We start from the raw sequence: 22866 nt of genomic DNA on the forward strand, positions 1-22866 counted from the left end.
GGAAGATGTTGTTATTATGTGGAACCTTTCTTCAGCCCAGCCTCATTGCTTGCATATTCCACATTCTGCTTGAGACACTGACTGCAGCTTAAAGAAGATCTTGCTCCAATGCTGGACTAACATGTGCAAAATTTACCACGGGGGTGTCAGGAATTTCAATCTTTGCTTCCAAAACAGACTGGCAGCCTAGGGGCCAAAGTAGGGAGTGAGCAGGATCCCACACCGTTTTTTTTGTTATGTTGGTTGAACACTGCACCGGCAGTGTTACCGTCTTTATTCTGAGTACTCCATCTTTTTCATTGGGGTTTTACATTTCTCTTTAGTTCAACGTCTTCTGGTATGTAAGGTTCCGCTGTCTCTTTAAGTTGAACCCTTGGACAAGGATGCCAACAGTTCATAAACAAATGTTGCTTAATTTTGGGGAATTCTTGTGTGCCAGTGCTAATAGTGGGAATGCCTGAGAAAAAGTGAACAAGTGTCGCTCCCAAAGCAGGAAGGAGTGCAGGATTATGTTGGCTGCAACGATCACAGCAGCGCTGATCTATTTTATGGTGCAAAGCTCTGGAGCCTTGGCCCTCGGTACAGCATGTTGGGATGAACGTCTGTCGCGAGCAGGGAGAAACAACAGCTGTGTGGGTGAGTTTGATTGACACCTCTCCTGTTTAAACTGTGACTCCCAATTCATGGTAAAGTACTGACTACTGGATACTCTGCTGTATATGAGGTTGTTTTGTCCTTAAACTATGTGTGTCAGAAGTATACTCTTTTTGTAGATGTACCTGTGTGCACATGGAAAAGAAAGTAGTTAAGATGACAATCTTAACAATCCAAAACAGTATCTTCTGAGTATAGTTGGTACTTCTGATAAAATTGTAAGTAATATGACATTATCACAGGGCAGGTTGGCCAGGGAAGAACTACTTTCATAAAGCACATATAAATAATGGTAAAATTTGATGATGCTCAATATGAATATATATTATCATATAATACACATGTAGAGTGCCACACTGCACAGTGATCCAAATTTGTGATGTACAATCTTCAGTGTACAGCACATTTTATTTGATCAATCTTCTATTAATTTTAAGTAGAGTAAGTATAACTTGAAGTCTATGTATTATATCTAAACCTAGATAACCTTGTTGTTTGTATGTGGTTTTTTTTTCAACAATACACTTTTGCTTCAGTGATGAACAATTCAATTATTTACTTAATTAGGTAGATATCCCATTCTGCACAAACATTCCTTTCTCTGCTCTTTGCGGATATTATACCTCAACAGACTTTACACTATTGACTACTATTACAACTACTGATATAACCCTTATTCTGTCTTGGGCTGGTGCTCAGTGATAAACAAAAAAAATGTGATCAAGTGAAATAAAACGTTTCTCCCACATGAAGTACCCCATTTCAAGAAGCAGTAGGGCAACAGAGGGTAAAAGTTGGCCATTCTACAATATGTGTGACAAAGTGAACTTGGTTAAGCAGACAATACAATGCATTGTAGCAAAGGTAGAGTAAACTGGCCTTCGCTTGAGTGGGAGTATCTCAGGCTGAGCCCAAGTTTTTTGTGGGATGCCACAAGGACATCAGTTGAAGCTTACAGATGGTGATCGCTGATGTCCAAAATCTTGTCGGAATGGCCGCTGTTATGCTAGATTGGCAGAGTTAGGTAAAAAATATTATAATGTTTTATAATGAATTGTAATAATGTAATATTTGTATATATCCCATGATAAACATCAGTTGGTTTAGTTTCTTCTCCACTCTAACAGGGTGGATACTCATCAACACCTTACTGTACAGTAAATGAAAAGCAGCCTTACAATTACCTAGAAATATTTTGTTTAAAAAAAAAATTACGTAATAGTACCATGAAGCAGCACATATTGTTGCTTCAACAGCAACGTTGGCTGTCTCAAGATACCAACAAAATGTATTTGTCCGACTCAAGGCCTTTTTCCACTTTGCAACATGCTGTGCCAAGAATGATCCTACATCTCTAGTCACAAGAGCAACATCAAAGTTGGCCAAACCCTAAAGGTTGTGCAAGAAATTAGAGGCCAAGTACTGTAAGCTGCGTTCAATATCATTACTCTACATGTCTGGTTTAACAGCTCATCCACAGCTAAAATACTCAATCAAATGGTTCTTTTGATGAGCAAGAGGATTGCATTGGTTAACCCACTGAACATAGCATCCAAAATGGGCACTCAAACTGCCCTAATGTTGTAAGTAAAATGGGAAATCAATGTCCATATTAATTGCCTACCTGTGCATGCATTAGGAGCAACTGTTTTTGTGTGACTTTGCCGACAGATCCAAAAGGGCTTACATTTGTTTTGTTTTTGAATTGTAAAATTAAAAATAATGTTTTAAAATTACCCATTTTTCCCAAAAATTCCAATGAACTGAGCTTACTAGGTCAAGAATCATGCTGACCACCATGTGAACTTGTCAATTAATGATTCATCAGGATGCCTCCTAGCAACTCAGCACCAGGAGCCATCTTGGGGACCTCAGCCCAGACATTATTATGTTGTTTGTCTGGTGTTTTCACATTGTTTTCTTCATTCCATAGAGTTAAGAGTGGTATCCATGGTTGCACATGACAGTGTTATTATCATGATAGACCAGCGCACCTTCTATCAGTAGTCATCCAGACAGCAAACACAGATTTGGTTTCAACTCGTAGACCAGTCTGTCAAAGTTGAATGGGCTCTCAAGCAAACTACGTCTATTTATTATAAAACCTAACTCAGTGTTTCCAACAACTGACATGTTGGAATGGACATCCACTCGTTCCATTTTCGAATGTAGAAGTTTTGCCACTTTTTTGCTGGTCATTACGGTTTATCAGAGCCTTAGTGTATAAATGTTGTGTACTAAAGCAGAAACACTAACCACTTCAGCCTTTAGCCTTCAACTTTATTCATTGAAGAGTATTGTCAGAGTCAAACGATGAGTGATGTGTTGCTAAGGGATAATGTTTTATTCAGAAGCAGCTGAGTCTGCCTTGAACTTTCTCCCAATACAGCCATGAATAGGCTTTTTAAGTTAGATTTAACTCATTTGACAACAACTGCGAACACAAAGAGGGAAGAAACAGCTATTGAAATGCTAAATACTGCCAGGGTTACCTAACTGTCCCTGGGGTTCATTCTGTTAAACTGAGATCAAGCATAAAGAAAGGAAGGAACCTGCATCTATTCAAAGGAAAATCTGTGGTTGAAAAAAAGGGGGAAATACTACAGACTAGATGCTCCGTATTTTACTAATATTTAGAGCTGCAAGGTTTAGTCGATTCATGTGTTAGTCTAACCACAAAAAAATAAATCAGCTACTATTTTTCAAGCAAAAATGCCAAATATTCTGTGGTTTCAGCTCCTCAAATGAAAGGATTTGTTGCTTTTCTTTTGTCATGTGACAGTAAACTCAATATATTTGGGTTTTGGACTGTCAGACAAAGCAAACAAATTGAAGAGATCAAATGCATGAAATTCATGAGATTCATTAAAGATGTGGTGTTTTATTTTGTTAAGCCTCACAGCCCTTCCTGATATTTGGCCATGGAAAAGCTATTCATCGGATGGACCTCGATGGGAAGAACCAGAGAAGGCTTGTGGCTGGCGTGGGAAGCTCGATCCTGCTTGACTTTCATTTCAGAGAGGAGAGAGTTTACTGGGCTGACAAACACACTGGGGTCATCTACAAATCATCAGTGAGAGGAGTACACAGACAGGTGATTATGTAACGACTCTAAAGTTGTAGGGTACTTAGCTGGCGCGAATAGATTCCAGTCTGTTGTCTGAAAAATGTATTCAAATTCATCAAAAGTTTATTTTTCGATTTTTTAAGATTTGAGAAGTATGCATTAGTCTGAGGTTTGATTAAGACAATTGTAATTTTAATGTTTGTTTTTCAGAAACTGTACTCATCTGACAAACATATCTCGGGACTTGCGGTGGATTGGGTTTGGAACAGTGTATATTGGACAAGTGGAGAAAAGGGAAAAATCAAGATAATGGATATAAATGGGAAAAATGAAAGGACTCTTTTAAGACACTTGACCCAACCCAGTTGTATAAACGTTGACCCCACTAACAGGTAATCCATTCTGCATTACACTTTTGATATAACTTTTTTTTAAGCGTAGAGTAAGGGAGGATGGTTCCTATACAACTTATCACACAGTTCAGATTCCTGGCATGTTGTTTGTGTGTTACTATAAATGTTTAATCTCCCTCCATCAAGCATGGCCAGCACAGAGGTGCAAAATGACAGACTGACTTGCACATACAGTACCACTAATCTCTCTGGTCAAAGACAGTTTAGTTTTTACCAGGCCACACACAGTACTGCCCACCATTTTATTGCATTTTGGTCGAGCAGATTGACAAGTGGATATGCAAAAGTGAATAATGGCAGAGAAAGATTTCTATTAACATTTAGGAATATTTCTTCATGATAATAAAATACCTAGAGCATGTTTAAATTACTTTGTACTTAGTTTGTTGTTTATTAAACCCTACTAAAATATGACTATGAGGCAATGGGATTATAAGCTACTGATGTTGGGGCATTCATGTTAGCATTAATAACAAAATTCCCAAACAGGGGCATTAGTAGTAGCAGCATCTAACTTAACTGGCACTATTTTGTAATTGAGAAATACACAAAGTGACCAAATAACTTTAGAAAAAAATAGAGATATTTGGGAATACTTATTTACAAAGCCCTTTCTTTGTTCAAAACTAATATTTTGCAGGTTTCTTTTTTGGCTGTCTGGTGGGATGACTCCAAGTATTCAGCGGTCTGATGCGACAGGACAGATGAAAACTACACTTATTAAGATAGCAGAACAACTGGAAGCACTGTCAATTGACCGAGAGGATAAAAGACTGTACTGGGTTCAGTTTGGTCTGCAAGGAGAAAGTGCCATTGCCTCTTGTGATTACAATGGGAACGTCCTGCACATCATAGATACGCCCCTTCAGTGAGCATATTGTTGTTTTCCGTTCATTTATCTATCATTTTATTTTTGTTAGCAAACTGGGATAAAACATTTGTGTTTTTGTCTTCTTTGGTCAGGTCTCAGTCACTGGGGATATCAGTTTTTCTGGAGCACTTGTACTACACTGATGCCGCATCTCGGGTTATGAAACAAGTAAACAAGTACACTGGTGGAGAGCCACTGACTGTTAACATAAAACGAATGGCAAAACCCCCAGTTGATATCAAGGTGGTACATCCCCTCAACCAGCCAATGGCAGACTCCCAATCACCATTTCCAGGTTACAGCTTAACTTTGACATTTAAATTGCTCTGTAGCGTCTCTCTCCATTTTATTACTTGTATTTACATTTATTTTACAGTAGATATATCTCTAATGACAATGTTTTAGTAATGTATTACCGCTAACCATTTCAAACAGGTTGCGACGAACAGAGTGGAAATTGCGTTAATGTGTGTTCCAGTCTAGCTGAGCAAGGGACTTGCCAGTGCAGTGAAGGCTTTGCTCTCAGTAAGCAAGGCACTTATTGTGAAGGTTGGTATCTTACCACTAATTAAAAATTCATTCAAGATTTTTTTTTTTTGTCCAGTTAGTTCAGAAATGAGCCACAGCATTGACTGCTTATTACCAAAGTTTGAATGAGTATCAGAATTTGCAGTCTATTTCCCATCCTAAACATTTTCTCCCCCTGTGCCCACACATACAGTATAAGTAAAGTGTGGTAGGGCATTCAAATAAGAGCATCTATAACATAAAAAGGTTATGTCACTATTTCTGTCTGTTTGTGCCATAGATGTGAATGAATGTGCCCATTGGAACCACGGCTGCTCTCTTGGCTGTGAAAACATCCCAGGCTCCTATTTCTGTACCTGCCCTAAAGGATATGCCCTCCTACCAGACAGGAAGACATGTGGAGGTATAGTGGAAAGTTCACTGCGCTGCCCATATACATAGACACCGCATTGGCATCTGTATATACTGTATATATATATATATATATATATATATTTATATATATATATATATATATATATATATATATATATATATATATATATATATATATATATATATTTATATATGTATGTCAAACTGACTCAAGAACGAAATAATGACGTGAAAAAATAAAGATAGCATGGCTCATTGGCTGGTCAATTCCCATGATGCAAGGCGGTAAATAGAGTTGTGCTAAAATTTGCTGATAAGTTTGTTAAAGTTAAGCCGTTTGTTCAAAATACAAATGTAACTTTATGAATTTCGTTTTTTTAATGTGTCTGCTTAGAATGTAGTGTTTTGTTGCCTGGTATTTGTCATTGTTGTGAGTTAATGAGTTAAGTGACTGTTACGTTTGATAAGAAGAGCTGGATTGTGATCATAAGCAGTTATTAGCTTCCTTCAGCTAATAATCAACAAAGTGTCACTTGATGAGGGGCCCCATTCTCATCAATCAAGTGATGTAAGATTGGTGGTGTTTGAGGGGCCGCTAATTGGCATGGGGCCCTGGGGTGGCTGCACCCAAGCACTCACGCTATCTCCGCTACTGGTGGAAACATGTCATTGTTATGTTGATCATATAAACAACTTTCTTTCTAATGTATTCTCTCTTATAATTTCTTAAAAGCTTCAGTTCCGGTTTGATTCCATAACGGCATTATACTGTATATATGGCACACAGAAAATAAATTAACAGATGAAGTTATATAGCAATAAAGCTAGGTAGCAGGGAAGTCAAATAGCACTAGCTGTTAATTGTGGATTGATAGTTCACTGGTGACAATGTAATGACTTCATGCATTTTCAATTATAGTAAAAAAAATAAAATAAAAAAAAAACTGTGAATACACTTCTGGATGATATTGACACCAATAAGTTGGCTAAACCCCTTGATTGACAATAATTGGCATTCATGTAGTATTCAATTTGGGCAGTTTTTTTCCTTTACGGGAAGCTATGTCAAGTGCAGTGTGAAACTGCAGCGTGACGGCATAAGAAATTGAAAAAAATAATCATTATTATGAGATAAGAAAAATGTAGGTTTTATTCAAAAAGTGGTACCACTTGTGCTTTGTTTTTGTCAGCATAATGAAAGAAGCTCTGGTTTCAGATTAGATCCCCTTCTTTTTGTGGTGCTATGAAAGGTGGCATTTGTCCCCCAGACACTACTTTGACCCTCCAGAGCCAATAAAAAGGCTGGGTCATATGCTAGACATACTAGACTAGACATATGTGAGCTGCCAATTGTGTGTTAAGTAACTTGGGTCAAAACACTTTGTCACTATAGGTCTTGTTGTGCTGATACTGAAGGGCTGTGTAAGGTAGTTAGAAGTAGATAAGATATCATTTTAAAGTTAGTAAAACATATTTTCAACAATTTATTTTTAGGATTAGACCAATTTATATTTTGGTAGCCTTGTTGGACAGCAGCCAGTTTTCTGTCAAAAGTGCTATACTAAAATGTATTTTTTGGAGACATTTTACTAATCCAGGTATTTCATATAGCTATTTACCTCAGTCTGTATTTGGTCATTTCTCTCTGCCATAATGCAGGTCTGTTGTCTGCCATCATAACATAATTAGTTTTTAGTGAACAGATACCTCAGACAATCTCATGCGTTGGCACAAACGTATGCATTGCAGTAATGAGGGAATGTATAGTCATCTTTATTTAGTCAAATAAACTACTAAAACCTATTTATTTTGTCAAGGATTTGGTAGTCTCGCTTTGCCAGACTTTCCGCCAAAGCGCGCTGAAGGAGGGTCTGGCTACTCCACGTAGCATTTGGTGATTAAACCAATCAGATTCGTCATGGGCGACGCTAAACTCCGCACGGAGCTGCTGCAAAATACAGTTGTGCGAGAGAAAACTCAGATTGGACAGATAGTCTAGCCAACTGTCTCAATTTACCCTGCAGAGATCTGAGGAGCAGTCAACAATAGTCCTCATTAATCCACCGAATTTAAAATTCCAACACAAAGAAAGCGGAAGGAAACGGAAAATACATGCATCTGGCGGAATTTCCTGTGGCACCGGAGCAATCCCGAAACGTGTAACATCAAGGATATAGACTAAGGATTTCATGACATTATTTTTTGTGTTATTTATTTAAGTTTTTTTTTTCTTTTAATGTTCCTTCTAGTTACAGTTAATACCATAGTATCTACACAGTGATTAACTTCACAACATAGTAAAACATGGACACATCCTAATCTCTTCTAATCTCACAGCTATGAGGCCAAGAGAACAGCGATGGTTCACAGACACAATGAGATTAGATGACCAGGTGACACTTGCAATCGGAAACATATCTGGTCAACAGCTTTGCCTGTGTATAAGATGTCAAGCAGACAACCTTCAAATCCAGGAGAAAATAAATATGCAGCCAAGTGGCAGGCTAAACAATGGTGCCGACAACAGAGATTACATGGCGGAGGATATAGCCGAGCTGCTTATGTCTTATTTTTGATTCCATAAAAACAAATGGGATTTTTTTTTTTTTTACTTTTTTTTTCTTTAAAAACGGCAGTTTTTCAAATCCTCATCTGGTTAAGTCAATTTTCATTTAAGAGTAGAACCTTATATGTTCTTGTTGTCTCTCATTCTTTTATCATTTTTATACACAAAACTGTTCTCTCATAATGTATTCAATTAATATTTAGTCTACTCAGTGACATGACACATTTTTGACTTTGACTATAAAAAAGGGAGAAGTTACCAGTCAGAGGCACAGCAACAGATACTCTAACTATTTCACATCAGGTTCATATCTGTATTGCCTGCCTCTGTACACCTGGACCATATTCACAGGTACAGGAGATACCACACTCCTGTGAGCTAACATCACATCACCCTCACTGTGTAGGCTTTGACTGCATTCTCATCACACTTTCATCTGTTTTGATAGGGTTAGGGTTGACTTCATGAAAAGGATATTACTAAGAAGCTTGTTGTCCATCTGGCTGTTAGATTCTACTTACTATTGAGCCCCAAAATAACCTAGACAATTCTTAAACATGTAACATCCCTTTGATCTTGTTAATACAGCCATTAATGACCGGTTGAATGACGTTCTTTAACTTCCTTTAATCTTTCATTCAACTCACCAAGCCTTAATGCACCATATTATTGATACAAATGTTTCAAGATATACATTTTCTTTCCACACTCAGAGATCATACCATGTGAAGGCAATATCACCAAGTGTGGCCATGGATGCCTGACAACAGACGAGGGTGCTGTCTGTGTGTGTCCAGAGGGATCTTTACTGCAGGAGGATGGTCAAGCCTGTACTGGTAGGGACTATGTCACAGTTTATCAGCCGTTTAATCTGAAACTTAAAATCTACCTAATTTTCAGAATTCTATTTAAATATCTTTATAGACTAAACTATTTGTTTTTATCTTATTTGAAGTGAAAATTAGCATTTTAGTTTAATTTTTAATTTAGTATTTACGTTTTCACAAATACACCAGTGTAGAAAGTATTCTTTCCTGTGTTTAAATGCTGAAGTTTAATGTATAGAGTATGGTTGTCTTCCCACTGAAAGTGCTTTTATTATGTTATTGTAGAAATATACATATAGTATGACAATAGAAACAACTGAACTAATAACATTAAGCTCTACACTGAATGATTTAGTGCAACAGTAAGATGTGTCAGGTTTTGGGTCATTTTGATAAACTGAGCAACATAATACATGTTGTAACTACTATATTATATTATGTTATCTAAATATCTTGAAGGCAAGAGTTGGATCAAAGTGGTCAGATGGATCAAACGTCTGACAGCAGTCCAGTGCAGTAACCAGTTGGTCCAAAAGATAATGATCATACTGTACAAGTGATGGAATCCACTTAGAGTAAGACATCATCAATGAAGACTTTATTAGGAGTTTTAAATTTGCCTGCCTAGATCATCTGGATTCTTTAAAATGTGTCACCTTCCAGAGGTATTCCGTAGCCAATGATTCACCAGTGTGGCACAGTGAACAGCTCCCTGTTATTATAATGTATTCATATGGAATATTTTCTACTACATTAAGCCTAACTGAATAAGAATTTGAAAAACATAGCCTCAGTTTTACTGTCCCGCCATAAGAGAAGTGGGTGAAATTAGGAAAGAGAAAGTGCCCTACACTACATTCAAATGTCTTCCCAGTAATAATATACAAAGTAGGATTAAATCAATATGCTGTGTGAGTCGTGTTAGAATATAGGACCTCTATGTGAAGAACACAAGCTTATCTGCGTGAGTATGTGTAACACAGTTTTGTCGCCATTGCAGGCTGCTTGTCTGCAGACAGAGGGGGTTGCAGTCAGCTCTGTACTCCTGTCAACCCGACTAGGTGGCAGTGTGGTTGTCTGCCTGGCTACCAGCTCCACCAAGATGGAAAGCGCTGCATTGCCTCTGGTGAGTCATACTATGGCAGAGCAGTCAGCTGAGGCGGATAAGCCCACACAGACAAACACTCTCTGTCTATCTAATCTGACGGTGTATTCTACTGTTAATCTTTCACAATTCTGTTTATTAAAAAAAAAAAGGTAAAAATAACAAGGTAAAATAGAAAAAAACAGTCTAGTGGGTTCACGTTTATCGATGTTTTAAACCCCCAACACTGCCTGGAAGGCACTAGGATCAGGCAATGGTTATGGTTATGGTTATGGTTATGGTTAGGGTTAGGGTTTGGGTTTGGGTTAAGGTTAGGGTTAGGTGCCTTGAAGTCAACGGTCGCAGCGCTGCCTGGAAAGAGACGTTGGGGTCTTAAAATACCATAGAGCATGCGTGGGTTTACATGTACTATAGTACATCTGATCATAAAGTAACATTTTTATTTTTCAGGACCACCACCTTATCTACTAGTTGCCAATCTAGTGGATGTAAAACAAATTAATCTTGATGGCACTGGGGATAAAGCCCTCGTGGAGGAGCCTCGAGGAACAATCATAGCTTTGGACTATGACCCTGTCCAGAATAATGTAAGATGAAAACTCCTAGCATCTGTTATTGCTGTTTTGTTTCAGATTTCTTTCAATAGAAGCAAAAGTAGTAGAGTATGTACTATACTACCCTAAGGTGTCATGAGTCTGGAGTAACAGAATTTAGGAAGAGCAGATTCAGGTTTTGGTGCAGACATCCAGAGACACCTAGTGGACAGATACTGTAATTTGATGGCCTGTGGGGTTCACCAATGTAAATCAATCTTTTCTACTTTATAGTAGCAAAACAGAACATATTGAATGTTTTACCTGCTCATCTCATCTATTTTGTATACTGAATGCATTTCTTTATATATTGTTGTATGCATTTTCAAGGTGTACTTTGCTAGTACAAGCCAGAAGACAATTGAGCGGGTTGATTTGAACAGTGGGTTGAGGGAAGTTCTCGTCTCTGATGGTTTGGACTCTCCAGAAGGACTGGCGATAGACTGGGTCCATCGCAGGATGTACTGGACAGATAAAAGGTGTGTGGTGTTTGCAGAGAGTAAATGTTGAGGATTATTTATGAAAAGATTGTTTCATTAAGTGCTGGAGGATTTAACTTGAACATTTGTATATCATACATTTGCTTTTCAATGTTTTATGGGGGACAACACTTGATGTTTGGTTTTTGTTAATCTGTTTTGTTTTTATTAAATCTCAAAATGTAATTTAAATGTCACACTCGAATTTGTTTAAAAGTCCCACTCGAATTTGTTTAAAAGTCTATTTTTGGAGTTGTTTTTTTATAGCATATTTAAGTAACAGTTACATTGCTAAACATTATCAGAATTGATATGGTTTTTGTCTTGTTTTACACTAATACTATACTTATACTTTTGTCCTCCAGCCAGTCAACTGTTGACTGCAGTACCTTGGTTGGACTGAACCGAATAACCATTGTAAGCAAAGGGCTAGAAAAACCAAGAGGAATCGCAGTTCATCCTTTGGCAAAGTGAGTGTGGCATGTATGTGTGATAGTGATAGTTTGTGATAGTTTCAGAAATTAAAACTACAAACTAACTGCAATTCACCTAGAGGGATTAACAATATCAATAAAGAGCAGTGAATATAGCATGTGACACCTTAAGGTTCTGTGAATAATACATCTTCTATGTCTAATTTACAATGCTCTTTTTACTTTTTGAGGAAGTTGTTCTGGACTGATATAGGGGCCGTGCCTGTCGTGGAAAGCGCCTCTTTGGAAGGCAAAGACCGCGCTGTAATCGCTAGCACCAACCTTGTGTCACCAAGCGGCCTGACCATCGATTTCACAGAGGATCGTCTGTTCTGGTGTGACCAGAGGAGGGGCCTGGTGGAGACTGCTGCACTGGATGGTTCAGATCGACAGGTCCTGTTAGAGAACCAAGTAGGTGAGGCTTGTGTGACACATACACACGCATATACAAGTTCACTAGCCTGACAAGCCAGACCCACATCAAGATGTTGGGTCAGGGAACTCACTACTGACAGGGCTCAATCCGAGGGGTGGGATAAATGGTTGACTTTCAAATTCCCTCTGCACGCAATAGGATAGCGCTACAACCAGGCAGAGCAACGAAGAAGGTAGCGAAGCTAGTTGATAGATTAAACTTTTGCCGTATCCGGTCGGCAAAACTCCGAACACATATTCCTTTCTTAAGAATGACATTCAGTGCCGTTCTTTGTTCTTTTCTCAAAGAAAAGCTTAACTCCAAGTCTTCCAGAAGACCGCTGTTCCCAGCAGCAGCAGCAGCAGCCATAAGCCCGCCCACCGACTCTATACAAGATGTGAATGGCCTGACCAGAGTTTGGTTTTTCCAGCTCGCAAGCCAAGGAGAGTGCCTAGACCCCCCTGGCTGCAAATTAAATGTGCTGCCGCTAGGGTGCATCTAGATTTCTAGGCTACAAGTTCACTGTATTGGCAAAAAGTTTGATTACAATTCTATACAGACTTGCTTGTCATTAGGTACTAAGTGAAATAAAAAAACTTCAAAAACTACTACTAAAGTACAGCGGAGTCCAGTAGATGCTGACCTAAGCCTGACAAAGTGTGCCTTAGACCAGAGGTCTTCAACGTTTTTTAGGCCAAGGACCCCTAGCTGAAAAAGAGACGGAGCAGGGACCCCCTACTACATATATTGTATAAAATTGTGTTACATATTAAACTGGGCCTACAGTGACTTGTAGGGCGGACTAAAGCCTTTACACATACATTTTTATGGTGCAAACAATACCAAACTGACTTATTTTTTTTTGTCGGCATATTCATATATTTATAGATCATGTTTTAATGTTGAAATGTGGCACAGTGAATCCTTAAGCTTAACTGTATCTGTGGATGGCTACCTTAGCTATAGGCCAGTAAGCCTATCATCAATGTTGTGTACATTAAAAAAACATTTATCTTTACTAATAATATTTACTACTTTACTAGTAATAATGTATATTTTCAGACATATTTTCTTTTTAAACCATTGATCAGTAATTTGGTGGCCCCCCTGCTGCAACTCTGAGGACCTCCTAGGGGTCCCGGACCCCTATTGAAGATCTCCGCCTTAGACTGACTAAAGCAGAGCTGAGTCTGACAAAGTAAAGCAAAGGCAAACAAATCAAACTCAAGATGTCCTACAGCAGCCATAGGAGGGGAAGAAATTGAAATGAATGTGCACTTTTTAGTCATTCTCTCATTCAGTGATGTCCCCAGTTAACTGCCCATCTCCTTGAAACATCATTCAAATATGTTGAAATCCCTCTCTAACCAATGTACTTGCAATCACAATACTCCCTTAGGTAATATGAACACAAGATATAGAATAGTTCTCGCCTTGAAAACACTTGGTGAACTCAAAGTCTTCTTTCCCTCCATTCTGATGCCTCCAGGTCGGCCTTTTGACCTGGCAGTATTTGAGGACAGGTTGTGGATGTCTGATCAGGAGCACCAGCAGCTGCGGAGCGTGCACAAGCGGACTGGGAGAAAACTGCAACGTATCCATGGCAACATGGTCCAACCAGCATCCATCGTGGTGGTACATCCCCTTGCTAAACCAGGTAAAGAGAGACACCAGGTACTCATTTTAGAGATTTAGTTTGTTCAGAAACTATACACAGAGGTTTAACCCTTGTGTTGTCTTCCCATCAACCATGGTCAAAATTGTCCTGGTCTGTTTGCCTGTTTTATAAAGCAAAAAATATAAATGATCACCCAATTCTGTGTTACATCTTCTTAGCCAACTTTATTCCAACTTATTACCACTAGTTTTACACTTACTTTTGGAATTCATAGTCAATAAACCTAATTCATATTAAATTATGCCTACATTTTGAGATAAAACCCCCAGAAATTATGAATTATTTTAGCTAATAGTTAAGATCAGAGGAACATATGTTGATGGATGATCACAGCCTGTTTCGTGTATGGAACCATCCATGTTATTTGTGGGCAATTTAGTTGAAACAAACCCATATTTTTTGTTTAGAAACTTTGAAAAGATGTCATATTTGACCCGAGGACAACACAAGGGGTAAAAACACTGCATGTAGCACAAGCAAAAAGCAAAGGAAGGATGACAAAATGATCTCAAGTTGGAAGATTGTGCATTATGATACAGTATGTATCCTGCAGCCTCTTTTGTCTTTCCACCGCTTTCTATGTGTTAGTATTTACTAAGTTATGCAAAAAAAAACTAAACACTGACTAAACAAATTCTGATGTTCAGCATTTAGGATAAATGATAAGATATGTGTAGGCCAGCAGCAATAAAACAAGTCATCCTAAAAGTGAATGATTGAGCTTTATATTTATACATATTGCATCCTCATCTGCAGGGGCCGACGTTTGCATTTACCTAAATGGAGGTTGTGCCCAGGTGTGTGAAAGCAAACTGGGATTGGCCCACTGCTCCTGTCTGTCACACTTCTACCTATCAGCTGATGGAAAAGGTTGCTTGCCTGCCGATGCTTCGAATGGAACAACAGGTGATTTGAGATATCTTACACTTCTGAATAAGCTATGAAGTAAAACTGACCAATGATGAACGTTTATTGTTAACTATATGAATTTATTGTGTAGAATCTGGAGACAGTGAATCCACTGATTTAACGTCTCTCAAAAACAAAACCTTCAACGATGAGAGCACACCCCTGACAACACCTGGGCTGTCAACCGATAAAGCGGCGGCTGATCTAGACTCAGATGTGGGCAGTGAGCCAACTCTCTTCACAGACAAGATGGTTTCAGGTAACAGTGTAAAGAGTGCAAATTGTGTGTACTGCTTCCCACTCAAGGTCTTACTCTAAATAAATGTCATGATTCCATGTGTCCCCTTCTCCGTCAGACCAGAATGAGTGTTACTCGCTTCGCTGTGATGTAAATGCACAGTGTCTGCTCAGTGCTGGCAGCCCAACCTGTCTATGTCTAGAAGGTTTTACAGGTGATGGACACATGTGTGTGGGTGAGTATTTCTGTTCCTGTACTACAAATGTGTCTTGGGATGAAGTGAAATATCCTCAAGAAAGCTTATGGAATTACATTTGATACAGGGACACTTTTATCTCCCTTACAGTAGCAGGGGTTTAAATTGTACATTTTTGGCATACATAACAGCACTGAGAATGGAGCAGAATTGATAATCACAATATTTAACATACACATTAATGACAGGAGCTAAAGCCAAAATGCCTTAAAAGGCAAGTCTAAAAAATGTAACTCTTCACATTATTATTAATTCCTTTGCTAAGATTGTCTGTCTGCAGTAGTAAGAGGTCACATGTTCAACTATTTTGACAGCTAAAAATAATACTTGCACCAATGTATCAGAGAAGTGTAGGCCTTGTTATTGAGAAATTGTTTATCATTGTTCTTCTTTCTGTAATCGTAATGCTTAAAAATATAAATAGATGCTATCTGGATGAGCTGTATATATATATATATATATATATATATATATATATATATATACAGGAACTTGTGATACACAGAATACTGTAAAAATTGTAGGTATATTTACCTTTTGTTTCAGATATTGATGAGTGTAAACAGGGAACGCACAAATGTAACAAACATGCAGAATGCCAAAATGCCTTGGGGAAGTACCTCTGCAAGTGCCACTCTGGATACCACGGCGATGGGAAGACTTGTCAGGGTGTGTCTCAATTATTTACAGCACATACAATTTCAGTACCATGGTTATCACTATTGGAACATTAGAAAAACTGTGTTTGACAGGATAAATGTATATGCTCTCGCCACTGATCATCAGGTGTACTATTTAAAGTGGTGAGAGAGTAGAGGCTTGTATCCAGTATGACTCAATATATCAAGTTGTTGATAGTGTCATTCGGTTTTTGTCATGACAAGTTAGGGTTAGAGTTAGGGTTAGGGTTCATGTGTCATGACTGTGTCATGACAGTGTCATGTGTTCATCACAGTGTCATGTGACTCTTATGTAGATACCTTCAAGTAAAGTGTTACCTAATCTTTTACCTTCATTGGTATTGTATTTGTTTTTGCTTGTTTATTTTCTGTTTTGGATCCTACTGTATTTTAACAAATGTTTATTGTGTGAAGCACTTTGTGAATCTGTCTGTAAAGGTGCTATATCAAATAAATTATTATTATTATTATTATTATTATTATTATTATTATTATTATATAACAACATTATTGGGATGTAATCAAATCCCTTTTATCATACAGTACATGGAATACAGTGTTTACATGAGTCACCTCAAAGGAGGACTAGTATTCTGAAGAGCAGACTATGATTAAAGATACTAAAAGGTAATAGTGTGCCGTTTGTATATGTGTCTAATGTAATGACATTATTTCCTGAATCTACAAGAGTTGGAGACCACATCGCCATGGGTGACAACCGGTAGCCCTGCTGATGTCACCACCCGGCACCACAACAGTAACTCAATAGAGAGCTGCCCCTCCACCCATGACTCCTACTGTCTGTACCAGGGTGTCTGCTTCTACTTTCCTGAAATGGAGTCCTATGCTTGCAAGTAAATAACTCCCCCATCAGTATGACCCCTGATCTCCAATTTTAACAGTTCACTGACATCGTGTGTAAGTACATGATGCTCACTTTCCCAAACTGTTATCCTTTGATCATCTGTTCTGTAGTAGATGAGGTTAAATATAAGCTGCTCTTTATATTTCAAAAGAGTCTACAATGATCGGTTGCACTCTATAGTGTGCAGTAACTCAAAACTAGAAACTCAATCAGGAGAATCTGATCTCTGGAAAGTATTTTCCTTTTTAAGCAGCATTACAAAAACACATGGAATGAAATTCCATCACAACATGCCAATATTGTTTGAAAGTATGAGAATACCTCCTGCATCACACATTGCAGGCTCTCTGGCTTCTTACAGTAGCTCTCATGTTATTTACTACAGCTGACAACCAGTAGGTGTCACTATTGTTTCATGATTAAAGCCATTGACTGGATGTCATCTTGCATGATATAATACATACCCAGCTCTAATAAGCGCTGTGCAAGAGACATGTAACTCTTGTAACTTATAATTTGATACTTTATTCCAGCGAACGGGTAGTTTCTTCCCTTGCAGTGTTCAACGCAGCTGCTCATTATGATATTCTTTACATAAAGTTTGTAACATGCATGTAACCCACTAAGTTGAACTCTTCTACTGTAAGTACGCTGACGCTCAATAATAGATTGTGATCGTGAACTACATAATGATGCTGTTTGTCTTTTCACCTGTTGCAGTTGTGTAGCAGGCTACGTGGGGGAGCGTTGTCAGTTCAGTGACCTGGAGTGGTGGGAGCTTCAGCAGGCTGAGGAGGAGAAGAGGAGGAACGTGGTCATTGCGGCCTGCATGGTGGTCCTCGTTTCCCTGCTCTCCATCGCTGCCTGTGTCACCTACTGTTACGGGTGAGAGGGGAGAAGGAGGAGAAGGGGTAAATGAGGGTCAAGGCATTCAAAAATGCAAGGAAGGAAAGGACAAGCATGAGATCTTGTCCTTGCTAAAATGCTCTATAATCAGCCTTTAGGACCACTTTAACCATTTGCTCAAAACTACTGTATATCCCATATCACAGTCAGAAAGGTTTATTTCCTAGTTTGGACATACATGTCTTGGGTTTTTTGGTGCCTAACAATAAACACAGTGGAAAAGTAAAGAGACATAATAGAAAATATAAAAAATATATAAGTAATGTATAAAGATATAGCTGTTTTTAAAGTGAAAGAGCTCTGTAGTAAATTCCCCTATTGTTTATCCCTAAGAAAACTGTATTACAAAACTAACCTCGTGGGGCTCTAGTAAGATACTAATGGCCCCAAAAGAATTTGATACATGTACATGTGAAAGTCCTATTATGGTCTTAAGTGGCTTCCGTAAGCTTTTTCACCCCCTAATGGTAAAAAAAAATATTAACAAAAGATCTGGGGACAGTTATGTTATCCATACTTCAGTGACGTATGCATTGCAATAATGATGTATATTATAAGAAGTGTTGTGTTCAGTCTTCTGGACACTGGAAGCATAGGGCAGCACAGATAGCCAGGGAGGAGCTGCTCCAGCAAATGAATGAGCTGACAGCATTTAGAGGTGTCTATCAAACCTAGGGTGGCATGAGCCGTGTAATGTAGGTGTCTCAGCATGACAGAAGGGGGTCGGGAAGCAGATTACATGTGGAACGAATGGCAGCATGCAACCCTGGGTAGCTGAGAGAGGAGCATACGTAAACTACATACTGTGACCCCTCCTCCCTTTTATTTCCACCTGAGCTGTCACTAAGTAGCTGATTTGTTTTACGGTTGTTTGGCTGGCTTATGGACAAGGCTGTTGGCATTCTCCACTCTTTTGACTCACAAAGCACACTCCTCCCTTCCACCTACTACATCCTAACCTTTGCAGTCTGGGTTCCCCTGTGGAAGCAGCACGCTTTCAATTACATGCTTGGTTTAGCTTGTTCTACAGCAATTACACATAAAAATAGGTCATTTCTCAGCTACAAAATGGAGCCGGTGAGGTATGACCCCGGTGAAACGCTACATGACCGCCAATAGCTCTGCCTCAAATTGCCTTTTGTACTTGACTGCGAGTGCACTTGCAGAGGAAACTAAACCACCAAACTCAAAAGCTGCAACACACACAAGTATCATACAGTACACAGTGAAATGAGCTAAAAATAAATAAATAAAAAACTAGTGCTGTCAAACAATTAAAATATTTAATCGCGATTTATTGCATTAATGTCATAGTTAAATCGCAATTAATCGCACATTTTTATCTATTCTAAATGTCCCTTGATTTCTTTTTGGCCCATTATTTTTTCTCATTTTAATACTCTTATCAACATGGAAAAGTGGATCGGCTTGCTTTGTGCAAATGTTTTTTTATTGAAAACAACATTGGCATACTGTAGTGTTCAATTTCACCCTAACATTCTCACTTGGAGCAAATAATCTCTCACACAATATAATGGCTTTGACGAGGGGGCGGAGAATTGGCATCAACTGTGTGCTTGGCCATCAAGTGGTATTTCAGACTGGACGTGCTGCGATGATAGCTCAGTTCACAACAACAAAACACACAGATCACTTTGGTCTTGTCAATGGAACCATTGGCAACTTTTTAAAAGTAAACTTTCCATTCAGAATGTTATTGGCATCCATTTCGTCGTCTCGCGCTCACCATCCACTCAAAACGTAACATTAGCCTACTACTCTACTACTGTGCGGCGTGCCTGTTGTTTTGTTTCCGGTCTAGCTAGATCCGGTGTGGTGTTTTAGTTTTTCTAACGTTACTAGTTGTTGCAACAGCATGTGAAAAAAAAGTACAAAGTTTGCTAGGCCAAAAAGAACGTTAATCTTGCGATAAAAAAAATGTACGCCGTTAAAATGGGTTTGCGTTAACACCGCTAATAACTGACAGCACTAAAAAAAAACACAACTTGCTTCTCAGGCTTCTCGGCATGCAAACAAATGTACCAAAAACAGACACACAGCCCTTGGGGTAGTTTCTCTTAAATTAAGTTAACCCTTCTGGTCAACGGAACAGACTTTTTAAAATAATTTTTAACACATTTATGTGTGTGTGCAGGACAGGTAAGGTGCAGGGCATTACACTGATTACAGGTTATGCAGAGCACGGGTCAATTTTATATTTCCTACCATGTTGAATTTGAATGTGTATTTTCTCTGCGAGGGCCCCACCTCTGTGACTTTATAACATATAACTTCCATGCGAGTCGGTGAATATTTACATGATAATTTGAGGACCCTTGTGATTTCTAAATGAATTAGAATACTGCATGTTTACTTATTGTTTTCTATGCAGAACTAGAAAATTCTTCCACAAACAGCCCTCAGAGGATAGCGTGAGCGAGAGCAGCGTGACAGATGAGAGCATGTCAGAGACCACCACAACCAGTGTGCCTCAGGTAAGGCTTTCATCACCAAGCTCTGTCAAAAATAATTTACATATTTAAAGGAAGATTTTTAGAGAACCAGAAATTAATGTGAATACATTTGCGTTACATCATTAACTGTAAAAGATTCCACTCAAACAAATACAAAAGATCAAGAAGCCAGTGTTATGTAGACATGACAACATAGCAAATGGAGCGATAGTTCTAACTCAAACGTCTTAATGTTTTACTGTATGACTTTGCAGTTCTCTATGGTAGCAGAAAATGGTGTGGAAGGAATGGTGATCCCTGCCACAGGCTGTCCCAGGAGAGCTGTCTGTCCATCCTGCTCTTCAGAAACAGGTATCTGTAACTGATAGAAACACCCTGGCATTCATCTTTGTAGACAGTCTTGACCTTATTGCTTTTTCTTCCTCCTAAGTAACTAAGACAAGTCTGCAACTAAACTGTGCCATTGTGTTTGCAATTTAATTTCTAAATGATCATGTTTTTTTTGCCAGGCAACAACCTTGTGTCTGAAGAGTTGGGAAGATTGTCACAGCACAACAGAGGGTATGAGTGTTCCATGGTGTCAACTGTTGCCATGGAGACCACACAACCCACTGTCCATCACTCAAGTCCGTCACTGTCAAGCTCATACACTTGTACGTCCATCAAGCCACCACTGCTCTCCCAGACTCCCAGGCCAGAGTCCCCTGCCTCCTAGATTACCAGAGAGACCGACACAGCTGTACAGTTAAAACTGTGCACACTGTTAACATCTGGCTGATGTACTAAGAAATGAAAGAAATGCCACAGAAGTTGTTACCTACCTAAAGGTTATTTGTTCCATTTTTGCATAAACAAATATCGCGTTTGCAACGCTCATCTTTATATTTGTATTACACCTACAATTTACTAATGCCACACCAGATCAGGAAAGCCATTGTAAACACAAGTATCTGGTAACATTACCCAGAATAAATAATTGTGTGCACAGAAAATGATATTACAAGATGTAGTGAGAGCAATATGTTTGACACAGAAAAAAACTCTGGCTAGTTAGCAAACGAAAAGAGCGTCATGTGCAGAAAGTCCACCAAAAGTGATGCAAGGTAAAAGGAAACAATAATTAACACACTAAGACTGAAGTTAACCTAAAAGCAAAGACCTAGCAAAAATGTTTTATGACCCATTTTCCAAAATATAGCATTTAGAATGAAACTCTTCCCAGCATCAACATTTACCTAATACTGTAGCTGACAACAGAATATATTATGTCATGTAAAATACATAGGTACAGTAGCCTATGGCTTTCTTACAAAGTTCCAAAGTAGATATAAGTATAGTATCATATTATCAAGTGTTACAAAAGATAATGAAGGCAAAAATATAGAAAACAAATCACATATACAAACAAGCAAACAAAGACAATAAAATCTGGTCATAATTTAGACCAAAAAAAAACTTCTGTTGCTTGCTTTTGAAAAAACATTATTAATGAATAGAGTACCGCTTGTCAAGTTATCATGGGCCATTTAAGAAAAACAACGTAATTTCGGTCTAGCAAAAAGCATAAATACTAGTCTAGCATAAACACTAGGAACTTAATTCACATTTTATTTTAAAGCCAAGTCAATTTTGGGTTACACTTTACTTGAAGGTATCTACATAAGAGTGACATGACACTGTCATGAACGTGTCATAAACATTATAAACATGTCATAAACATTTATGACATAACGCTTCTTTTAGTAAGTGTCATTCGTTTTTTTCGGTTAGAGTTAGAGTTAGGGTTAGGGTTCATGTGTCATGACTGTGTCATGACAGTGTCATGTGTTCATGACAGTGTCATGTCACTCTTATGTAGATACCTTCAAGTAAAGTGTTACCCAATTTTGTTTATATAGCTCAAAAGCACAAATTTACCTAATGTGTTTTGGATATTTTAGTCACCACAAGAATTTGCTTTGCTCACGATGGGCTTGCCTACCAAACTAGTTGTACTCCGCAGAGTGTTTTGAATATTATTTATTGTATTTCAGCTACCACTGAATACTTGACGTTGGTCCCATCCCTAAAAAGATCTCAATCCTCACTTCAAATGCTGTAGGCTTAATGCGGTTTGTGTTGACTTTTACACTAAAGCAAAGACTATTTCCAGCGTGAGCACTGATATGTTCGCATGTTTAATCTGCTGAATAAACTTTGAGATACCAATGCAACTTTTTCCCTCCCAATTATGAAATATCTGAACACCCTTCTCAAATTGCTTGGAATAAGCTGGTGCAGAAGAGCATCAGAATAGAATAACGGCTTGTGTTATAAAGGGATGCGTTTTGTTTTGTTGTTTAGAAATCACTTTTATGTTCTCCCCCATTTGTTCTTTATTTCATGGAATAGTTGGATGTGAGAGGTTTTCCTTTAAGGGTGTTGTATTGTAAACTCCACGAGGGGCTTTGATGGGTGCAGTGTACTCTGGCTCAACAGATGTACATTGCTGGGA

General features: G+C 38.4%; 1 protein-coding gene across 1 annotated transcript; it reads left to right on the forward strand.

Moving 5' to 3' along the window:
* Positions 1–21119, forward strand: egf (epidermal growth factor). The gene is made up of 24 exons (XM_036001055.1): positions 1–337; positions 440–636; positions 3549–3748; positions 3932–4113; positions 4775–5002; positions 5098–5300; positions 5441–5554; positions 5814–5936; positions 9188–9310; positions 10302–10427; positions 10857–10993; positions 11330–11478; positions 11844–11948; positions 12143–12366; positions 13856–14023; positions 14801–14950; positions 15045–15212; positions 15310–15426; positions 15994–16116; positions 16816–16981; positions 17713–17877; positions 20291–20393; positions 20627–20723; positions 20882–21119. Exons 2-24 carry the CDS (start codon positions 510–512, stop codon positions 21085–21087), a joined length of 3504 nt encoding a protein of 1167 aa, XP_035856948.1. The 5' UTR covers positions 1–337; positions 440–509; the 3' UTR covers positions 21088–21119.
* Positions 21120–22866: the final 1747 nt, after the last annotated feature.

The sequence above is a fragment of the Sander lucioperca genome, chromosome 1 (genome assembly GCF_008315115.2).
Source record: "Sander lucioperca isolate FBNREF2018 chromosome 1, SLUC_FBN_1.2, whole genome shotgun sequence".
NCBI classification, from domain to species: domain Eukaryota; kingdom Metazoa; phylum Chordata; class Actinopteri; order Perciformes; family Percidae; genus Sander; species Sander lucioperca.

What these genes read in the sequence shown, in the direction of transcription:
- egf (XM_036001055.1), top strand. Translation starts at nt 510, where the DNA reads ATGTTGGCTGCAACGATCACAGCAGCGCTGATCTATTTTATGGTGCAA. An exon ending in TGCTTCGAATGGAACAACAG is followed by an intron (nt 14,951 to 15,044) that starts GTGATTTGAGAT and finishes TTTATTGTGTAG; the next exon opens with AATCTGGAGACAGTGAATCC. An exon ending in TGATGGACACATGTGTGTGG is followed by an intron (nt 15,427 to 15,993) that starts GTGAGTATTTCT and finishes CTTTTGTTTCAG; the next exon opens with ATATTGATGAGTGTAAACAG.